At 28.3% G+C, this 11,008-nt stretch overlaps 1 protein-coding gene across 1 annotated transcript; it reads right to left on the bottom strand.

Moving 5' to 3' along the window:
- On the bottom strand, window positions 5,405-6,628 carry LOC108661871 (cytosolic sulfotransferase 15-like). The gene has a single exon (XM_018120738.1). The coding sequence runs from the start codon at window positions 6,570-6,572 to the stop codon at window positions 5,541-5,543; it is 1,032 nt and encodes a 343-aa protein (XP_017976227.1). The 5' UTR covers window positions 6,573-6,628; the 3' UTR covers window positions 5,405-5,540.

Below are 11,008 nucleotides of genomic sequence, written 5' to 3' on the forward strand. Positions count from 1 at the left end.
GGGAGTTCCGGGTCGTGACAATTATTATAATATATATATGTAATTCACGTACAATAATTTTACTTGTACCTTATTTTTAATGTCATGTTTTAAATTAACTATCAATTTAATGAAGAGACAAATATTTAAGTTTCGAGGTAAACTATAAACTTAAACAAGAAATAAAGTCTAGGTACTTGTATAATGATAACGATCACAAGTCACCTTACTTATAAGAGATAGTCATCTCAAACTCAAGTCCTCAAAAGTTATTTTGTTATATATAGAAATTAAATGAACATTGAGTTACATAATAGATCTTGGTTTTTTATTATTATTTTGTAAATATTTTTTTTACAAAAGTTTAAACATAGACCTTGATCAATAGACCTTGAAGTTAAAATTTTATGAAATTATTGAAAAACTTGATTCAATTGATAAGATTATTTGTTACCTAAGTGACAAATTTAAGTGAAAAGTTGAAAATTCATTGAAAAAAGGTATTTTTGCTGAAAATCTGTTGAAAAATGATAAAAAAATCATGGGAAAAGGATAAAAAATTCGTCAAAAAAACACTACAAAAAAACAGCCTATTTCCAATGAAATTTTTTGTTGGAAATGTCTATTTCCAATGGATTTTCAACGAAAAAATCCATTGAAAACTCTGTCAATAAAAGCCTCGTCTGTAATACTTTTCGTTGGAAATCCGTTGAAAATTTCCAACGAAAAATTCCATTGGAAAAATTGGCTTTTTGATGGTTATCCCATTGCAATTCCATTCGATATTTCTAATGGATTTTCGTTGGAAAACACTGCAGTGAGAAATGCCGTTGGAAATTTCCAACGAAATTTCCATTGGAAAAGACACTTCATACTGAAAATTCCGTTGGAAACGATTTTCCAACGGAATTTTGTTGGAAATTTCCAAAAGAATTTTTCGTCAAAATATTCTTTCCATTCCGTTGGAAAAAATTTCATTGGAAATTATTTTCCAACGGAAAATTCAGTTGAAAAGTTTTTCGTTGGAAGTGGATTTCCAACGGAAAAATAATTAAATTTTCAATGAAAAATTTCGTTAGAAATTTAATTGTATATCTTTTACTATTGCTTTTTCAACAAAAATTACCAATTTTCATTTCAATAATATATTATCAATTCACATCCGCATTGGGCTTTCAAAATATATAAAAGAAACACACATTAAAATTCGAAATTCAAAGTCGAAATCATATAATTAAAAATTACCCTAAACACACAATGTCTAAAAAAGTTAAATACATATGAAAATAAAGCTAAATGTGTTATTAAACAGCTATACTAAAAAGTATCCAAGTGTAGCAGTGAAAAATAGACATCATATCATGAAATGTTGTGTTCTTATTTGTCCAGATTTTAGCTTGAAGGTCTCGCATCTCTTTGTTTTGAACGTGCATTACTCATGATCATGGTTTCCATATGTGCCATAAATTCAGTCATACTTTTCACCATTGCATTTTTCATTTCTTCACGTATTTCCCCACATATTTCCTCACGTATCTTACCCAAGTTTTCTGAAAGATTTTTCCCTTTTTCTTCCAATGCAATTTAGGGACTGTTAACGTTTAACTTGATAGGGTCACACGTAGACTCAGATGTTGCTACATTGTTGTGTGTTCCAGTAAGTAAAACTGTAGCAAGCACCCGAGTACCAAACCCATACACATGAGTGTGTGTAGTCTCCATCCCTCCAATTGCTTCAGTCCAAGCATGCCGATCGAATTCTAGCTGAGAAGATGAATCCTCACTATACTTCTGTGATAGTACAGAATTATACATTTCCTACACACAAAAATAAATAAGATTATTATTCAACTAGATAATCAATTTTAAAGTAAAAATTAATCAATTTTGTAGTACACTCATAGACTTGGACTTGTTATCTATAAAATCACTATGACCACCTAAATGGTTATAAGTGCAGTTGAACACTTCTAAAAAGCTAACGTCTCGTTTTAACTCAATTGCTTGTATTTATTTACAACTATATATACTCAATCATAATCTATATATAAATAACATGTAAGGAAAAACCAAAGTAAAACTACTAAACATACAATTTAAATTTAGTTTGAAAGAAAATTATACATATAAATGCGAAGTAAGATTAATTCATACCATCCTTTTTGCATGAACCACAAATGGAACTGAACCATCAGTATGCTTTAAAATGCTTCCTTCTTTTGGCATTAAACGATTTTGCCTTACTTTTCTAGATTTGTTTTGCCATTCTTCTGTACCCTATACCGTATCGATAAATAATTTTTTTTAATAATTCTATTTTCTCAACATAAATGATTAAATTTAATGAATTAATTAAAAAGTATAAAAAGGTTTAGTGATTTGAAATCTCTTCCAACGGGAGGTAGTGTCACAAGTAGAAAAAGGAGAATTTTATTTTAAAGTAATCAAGCATGTGCTTCCCAATTGTTGGTCTTCGGCATAACATTCTTTCTTTTGAAAAAGAAAAGTTGCAAAACAGTATATTTTTATCTTAACACTGTTACTGATGCCAGCTGTAATCAGCATATCCTCGTAGATCTCAAAAATGGGTTAGTTAAGTTTTGTTTTGGTTTTGGTGGTAAAAAAAAAAAACTAAAGAAAATGAAAGCCCATGACAATGAATATTAAAAGAAATAAGCATAAAGTTAGAATGTAACAAGAAAACAAAAAAAAAATATTATTGACTTAGTAGCAGACAAATAGTATGAACAGTAAACTCTAGATCTTAGATTTTAGGATCGGAGAAAACAATAGTTAACCTCGAAAAAGATTATGAGAGCCAAAGAAAGATCTCCACGTAACCAAATAATGTTTTTTATTTGTAAAAAAAGTAGAGACACTTCTAAATAACTAGATTCTCAAATCTTTCCATAATTTTTTCTTTTTTATGTGATCATTTTCAAATTTTTTAAGTACAAATTTCAAATCTTTCAAGTATAATTTTCAAAACTTTCAAATAATCATTTTGAAAGTCTTCAGGTAATTATTTTTAAAATTTTCAAGAAACAATTTTGGAAAATCTTTAATTAATTGATTTTAAAGTCTATGGGTAATCATTTCAAAATTTTCAGATAATCATTTTCAAAACATTAAGGTGTGTTAGAAGAAAACAAATCATTTCAGATAATCGATTTAGCATGTTTGGTTGAGGGAATGACTCCCCCTTTATTCTCAAAGAATTTTGATTCTTTTATTTGGTTAAGAAATAGTCCAAGGAATAGCCATTCTTATAGAATAGTTATTCTCCAAAATCCTCCAAACTTAAGAAATAGCTAATACCACCCTCCCTCAAGGTATTAGCTATTCCATGATTGAGGAATAAATTCAAAAATTATAAAAATCAAAATACCCCTTACAAATTTCAAAAATTATAACTCTATTTGTATAAAATATTATTTTTCTCTCTCTCCTCATTCTTTCGATTAATTCCAAATTTTAATTAAATATTAATATTTTAAAATATTAAAATTAAATTATAATAAAATATTCATATTTAAATTATCAATTATTAATAAAATAAATTATAAATTAGTCCTATTTAAAAACAAAATAAATTAAAAATAAATAGGCATGATATCATTTAAATTATGTTAAAAATATTAATAATTAAATCATCAATTATTAGTATTTTAAATAACTTACCAATTATTAATATTTAAAAAATAAAATAAAATAAAAATTAATCATAATAATATTTAAATTAAATAAAATATTAATATTTAAANAAAATATTAATGATTAAATCATAAATAAAATATTAATATTTAAATGATCTATTATTAATATTTTAAATAAATAATCAATTATTAATATTTAAAATAAAATAAGCTAAAATTATGGTCATAATAATATTAAATTAAATAAATTATTAATATTTTAAATATTAATGATTAAATTATAAATAAAATATTAATATTTAAATTATATATTATTAATATTTAAAAATAAAATAGTTGATGGTAATAATATTTAAATTAAATAAAGTATTAATATTTTTAAAATATTAAGGATTAAATTATAAATAAAATATTAATATTTAAATTATCAATTATTAATATTTTAAAAATAAAATAAAATTAATCATAATAATATTTAAATTAAATAAAATATTAATAATTGAATTATAAATAAAATATTAATATTTTAATTAAATTCTAGATTGTTAATAATTAGAAAATCTAATAAAAATAAATAGTCATATAAATAATAAAAGGTGTTTTTGTCTTTTTATTTTCTATTTTTTTCTTATTCCAAAATTATTATTACCAACCAAACACTACAATAAGTTATAATAATTATTTATATCCTATTTCATTTGTCGTACCAAATAAAATAATAATTATTCTATTCTATTCCCATATAATAACTATTCTATTCTATTCATGTTTATTTCGCTAACCAAACGTAACCTAAGGGCTTTTAAAGTTGCACAACCTCATTTGAAAAGCATGAGCTTTTCCCTTTTAATAATGTGAATACTTGATTTTTTTATTTTTAAAAATGATTATATAAAACATAAAAATTTGGAAGTGCAAATTTTGAAATATAAATAATTGGAAATTTGTAATATTAATCTGCAAATTATTCATACTATTAAAATTAAATTTTTTTTTTAATGAAAGTCATTTATTATAATTAAAATTTTTATTTACAAATTAAATAATTCTTATTTACAATAAAAATTAAATCTCAATCCTTGTGTGATACTAATACATACATTATTATAAATATTATTTATATAATAATTAACAAATTAATTTTTTTTAAATGACAAATAAAAATTTAAAAATATAATGAGTAAAAATATATTTATTTTCATTAATAGAAAAAATTTTCAAAACATTCTTAGTAGTGTTATATATATTATAGATTGTAACACAAAGACCAAATTTGGATTGTTTGGACACTAATACCAAGATATCATTACAAGACATTTCGTTACAAGCACCACGACAAATTACCTTAATCCCAAATTACAACAAGGAGGACACTAGAGAAGCCTAAAACATCATTAAAAAACATAATCACTAAATGACAGAACTGAACAAACAAAAAGTATTAGGCATCCTCCATTCCCAAACGATCTGAAGCAACAAGCCAGAGAAATAAAGCTGCCCTTTGGGAACCATTATTAGACATATTATCTTGACGCTTGGTAACTGATCCCAACCATATACCTGACTCCAGAAATAAACACTAGCTAGTACCACAAGAAACCTCATACGTATGCAAGAAAGTCATCATGTAATGAAAAGAGCAGCTAATATGGCAGCCAATCACGATCTCTCCACCAAACAGAACATTTCAACTCTATCAACTCCGAGTTTTGCAAGAGAGTCGATCACCTTGTTCACTTCACCAAGTGTGCGGGCAAACACCACCTCTGTAATACTTTTGCAAAGTCGATCAACTTCATTAAAAATATTCCATTTGCCTCAACAAGTACAACATCAAGATTATAGATTCAGCCATCGAATATCCAACAAGCCAGAGACAATCATTTGAATTAGGCAAAAGCTTCTTTAAAAGTTTTGACGAGACAATTTGAATGTTAAACCTGACTTATCTAACTTTTCTTGTATAAGCTTCTTGAAACACTCCACCATGGAAGGCGTGAGATAATTGCACCAATTTCCTACTTCAGCTTTCCTAAAAAAGGTGTTGTGTGCAATTCCGAAGGTGTGCATGCCATTCTTGTTCACGTCCAATTCTTTCAAGTTCCCAAAGCTACACATTCTTGCTATTTCTTCTACAACTCCTTGTTCCTCTTCCACTTCTGAGAAAGGAAAACCCAGGAATTTTCCCAATTTTTTTATGTGAAAATTAATGTTTTCCTTGAGATCTTCATATTGTAAAAACAATATTCGGTTGGGATTTTCTTGACTTGCCTTCCAATACCCTAGTACATGATCAAAAAATGGTCCAAAATCATGCATTCCTTGACAAAACTTCTCAAATGCTTCATCTAGTGATAAAGGCTCTACGTTATCGGGTCGAAGTTTGTCAGTAAAAAACCACAAAGAAATGAACATATCCATCGGATTTCTACATATGTAGACAATCTTAGAGTTGGAATCTTTAATGGAAGGTGGCAAAAAAGCATAAGGTAAATGGGTTGAGAACATTCTTGGTTGATAAGGGCAGCTATTTTCGAGATCCGGGCAAGGATTGTTCAAGTAAAGATCATACTCAAAGACTGGAACAAGTTGGTGAGGGTTTGAGCTGAGCAAGGGATTTTCTTCCCTTGCAAATTGATTGCGGTTCACAATTGAGAAAGTCAAGGCCTTAAGCCAAGTAGTGCCAGATTTTGGGATACTTGTAAGAAAAATATCAGAATCAAGTGCTTGGAAATGTTTCTGGAAACAAATCATAGCTCTAAACACACGAGATGCACACCAAAATCCTTGGTAGAAATAAAGATGAGTTCCATACCAGTTTTTTTCTTTTGGGAGAGTTTGCACCAATTCTTGGAATTCATCATCATCCCATGGCTCCTCCTTATCTTGGGATACTATTGAAACAATGTCTTTGGAGATCATTTCTGTTGTGTCCATAATAAAACCAGCAGTCAGGAGGAATGGATAGAAATGGAGAAGAATATGTTAGTCAGTCCCTTAAATCTTAGTTGGTATTTATAAGGAATAACTTTTTGGAATCATTTTAATATGGTTTAATTCATACATACATATTGTAAAAATTAAAAAATAAGTGACGATATGTATATATTTTCCCAAAAAAAGAAAGAAAAGGCCATGTGATTTGTTATCTTGTTAATGGGTATATGTTCTACTATATGTATTTTTTTTTTTTTCACATTGTAACCTATTATTATAAGATATATATTATATATAATTCATGTAAAAAAATTTTGCTATAGGGCCCCTAAGCCATTATGAATGAGGCATAAAATTATTGTAGGATTCTGTTGGTCGACAAAAGAAAATTATTTTTGATCAACATATTTTCTTTTTAAACGAGCTAGCTGATAAGAAAAAGACCAGTTAATGCACACTATAGACTAGAGAGCCAACACCTTATGGCCTACAAATTAAAATTTCCCTTTAGTTGATATTTTAGTTTTGGCATAATTCTTACTCAACATAATATGTCATGTCATGTCATCATCAATTATGATATGTCAATAAGTCATATCATTATCAATTATGATATTTTAGTATTCCACATAACGTCACGTAATATAGAATAATAAATAACATTTTGACTAAGTCAATCATTAGTATTACATGTCAAATAATATCTTGAAATTATAAATATTTCTTTTTGGATTTATTTTCTAGATATATTACTTGATTATTTGATTTTTGTATTTAACTTTATGTGGTTTCTGGATGCTTATATTTAGTTTTCATCAATATATAGAAAATTGTGATATTATTAATTGTTGAACCTGATAATTTGCTATGTATAATCATATTTTACTTAATTCTAATATATTAATTTATGCTAATGAGTAGTAATTTTTAATAAGTTTTTATAATTGTAGATAAATAAGCCACAGAAATGAATGATGAAATTAGGGGTAAAATGACAAGAAAACAAAAATTTTGATGATTTTCACAATAGGGGTAAAATGGTCATTTTTCACCTCGGATTAGAATTTTTAAGTTTTCATGAACTGGAGCATTTCTAGACCATTATGGACCTTGTCCCAATGTCAAAGGAGTAAAAAGATTGTATAAAAGATTAGAGGAGAATAAGCTAATTTGTGGAAGGGTATTTTGGTAATTTAAGTGGAGTGGATAAGCATGAGCTATAAATATCTCTTCCTTCCAACAGCTTCTTCTTCTTCTTCTCTTCCCATCTCACATTGCTTCCATCCTCCATGGAAGCTTGACATGGAGCTTGCATAATTTTCTCTCTCTAGCTCTAGTTTTCATACATTTGTGCCCTTTTGACTAGAACCCTTGTATTCTTTCACTCTCTCACTTTAAAACCCTTGAAAAATTTTACTTCCATACTTTCTCTCACTAACTAAGTGTTTAGAGAGAGAAAGAGAAAGAAATCACTATAATAAGCTTAGGAATTATTGGAAAGAATTTCAAAGTTACAAAGCTATCAAGGTGAGTAGTAAATTAGAATTGAGTTTTAAGTGTTGATAATGTTTAGTGATTGATTTGTGAGTTTATTGTTGAGATTGTGTATTGACTCTAATGTGATTAAGTAGTGAACATAGATAGCCATTTAAAATGGTAATTGAAAGCTAGTTAAGAGACAGCTTTTAGGATTTATAGTGTGTGAATTAACATAATATTGATGCTAATGTGATTCTAGGTTCTAACGAAGTCCTATTACCCCAATTGGATCATTAGGGGAATTAGAGTCAACTAAAGGCTCAACAATATGCCGATGAGTGAACTGCATTTCAAATTCATTTTGGGAAATGTGATTGTTTGTACAAAGCGTTTGAATGATTTAATACAACTTTTCTTAAAAATGAGTGCTTTGGGAACAAGCTTTTGAGAAATGGGTTATGTTGTGATATGTGGCTGTTATGGATTCGTATACTGCTACAATATGTTGAAATATGTATATACGTACGAATATATTATTGTGTAATTATATGTACTCGACTATGTGCGAGTAGAGAGTGCGCATAAGTCGATGATGATCTGGTTATGTGTGAGTAAGGAGTGCGCATAAATCGATGATGACCCAGCCATGTGCGAGTAGGGAGTGCGCATGAGCTGGTGATGATGGGATGGTGTGCATTATGATTATGGGTATATATATATACATACGTAAACATGTGTGCTATAAGAAATTTATGAGCAATGGTATATGGTTGTAATGTATGTGAAATTTGGTATGTTAAACTTTGGGAAGTTGTTATGTGTTTCTTATTGGTTTTGGACATTTCAGCAGGGTGGTTTTCTTTGGGAGGAAGGGAAATTGTTCATTGGTGCCCTGTTTCTCGCTGCAGCGAGAAACTCTCTAGTTTTTGGAGGGTGGCTGGTTGGAATATTGCTGCAGCGAGAAAGTTTTTGTTTTAGGGCAGAAATTTTGCTGCAGCGAAAAACTTTCTGTTTTGTCTTACATCTTGATCAATTGTTGCCTTATTTTTCACTTCTTTGATACCATAGTTGAGCATGGACTTCTAACATTAAGGAATATATGAATTAAGTTTAAAATGAAGAGGTTTGGTGAGAAACCCTCGGCTAGTTAAGAAACCCTTGGCTAGACGATAATTTAGGTCAAGTGTCACTGTAGCAGAAAGGCATTTTCGCGAGAATGCCTTTTCGTTGCAGCGAGGACCCATCGTTTATTTGACTTGATTCACATAGATGCTATTAAAGCTTTCACTATCCAAAACCTTTGTTGAGCATGGACTCTTTTCAATAAGTGATTTTTCTCATATGGGGTTTACATGAGGGGTTTAATAAGAACTCAAATAAATTGCATTGTTTTGAAAAATGAATGCATGATGATTTCGTTAAACATTCCTTATGGTATGTGTCGTAACGTGCGAGTTCGGGAACCCGACCGCCAGAAGAAGGTGAAAACTCTAAAAAAAACTAGGAGTCGCCACCAATCTTTTTTTACTATGTGCGATTGGCCACCTATTGACTCGATTCTAATCGATGAAGCCTTAAATTAATTTTAAGCCCACCGAAAAGAACCTTAAACTAGTCTACGTTTTTCTAGATCTAAGTTCGGGAGTACGATTACGCTCGGGGAAGGATTAGCACCCCCGGGACGCCTATTCCATGAATGGTACCATTTTTAGATTATCCTATTAGGCTTTAATTTTTAATTTCACTATATTTCCTTAGTTATTATTCTCTTATTTTATCTCCTATTTAACCTAAAATGGAATGCAAATGTGAGGCAAGATGAAATGCATGGCGTGAGATAAAAAATGTCGGACAAACAACCTTTTATCGAGGACGTTCTCCCGAATCCGCCCATCATACTGGTGGGACCCGGGGTATTCTCTCACCTAGGGAATTATCCGAGAAATTCACCTTCGTAAATTCAACGAATAAATTCCATCATCGGGGTTATCGTACGTTTTTATTTAAAAATAATATTTTCGTGCATAATGAACCTAATACGAGCGAAAGCCTTTTATTAAAGATGTTTCTCAAGCCCTCCCTTCATATTGGTGGGACTCGAGAACATCTTTTCACCTAGGAAACTTTTCGAAAAATACCCGCCTTCGCAAGATCCTCGGAAGATCCCATCATTGGGGCTTAACTCGTAAACAAAAATACTTATATGCAATGATGTGTATGATGCAATATGCAAATGCTATACTCCTGAAATTAACTATTTTTATCATTATATTTTTTTATTATCATTATATGTTTTGTTTTATTTTTTGTATCCTTTTTATTCTAAGTTTCTCTTATATTTTCTTTGCTATTTCTTATGAATCTTCCTTCTCCATATTTCCTTTTTGTAATTTGGTACCTTATAAATTATTCATGATTCTATGTTATCCTAGTGAACAAAAATTTATTTATTTTATTTTTTACTATTTTACCATCTTATATTTTTTATTAGTATTATTATTTTTTCTAATCAATCTTTTGTTCAAACCTAATGCCTAAAATCTTATTTTATATATCTATATTTAATTCCATTTTTTTCTTTCTACTTTCTATTTTATTTCTTTTACATAATATTTTATTAATTTATAATTTATACCATTAGATATTTAATGTTTAATTTTTAAATTATTTATTGTTTTGGATTTTCCTTATTAATAGTTTTTATTATTTGTCTATTTATTTAATGTCATGGATGTTAACATTTCACAAATTNATAATATTTTATTAATCTATAATTTATACCATTAGATATTTAATGTTTAATTTTTAAATTATTTATTGTTTTGGATTTTCCTTATTAATAGTTTTTATTATTTGTCTATTTATTTAATGTCATGGATGTTAACATTTCACAAATTTATTATATATATATTTGAACTATCATTATTATTTTTATTTTTATCTATTATTATTTATTT

Source organism: Theobroma cacao, chromosome 5, assembly GCF_000208745.1.
Source record: "Theobroma cacao cultivar B97-61/B2 chromosome 5, Criollo_cocoa_genome_V2, whole genome shotgun sequence".
Lineage (NCBI taxonomy): Eukaryota > Viridiplantae > Streptophyta > Magnoliopsida > Malvales > Malvaceae > Theobroma > Theobroma cacao.

Bases quoted from the DNA above. Each gene is read 5' to 3' on its own strand.
- LOC108661871 (XM_018120738.1), bottom strand. From the start codon at position 6,572: ATGGACACAACAGAAATGATCTCCAAAGACATTGTTTCAATAGTATCC.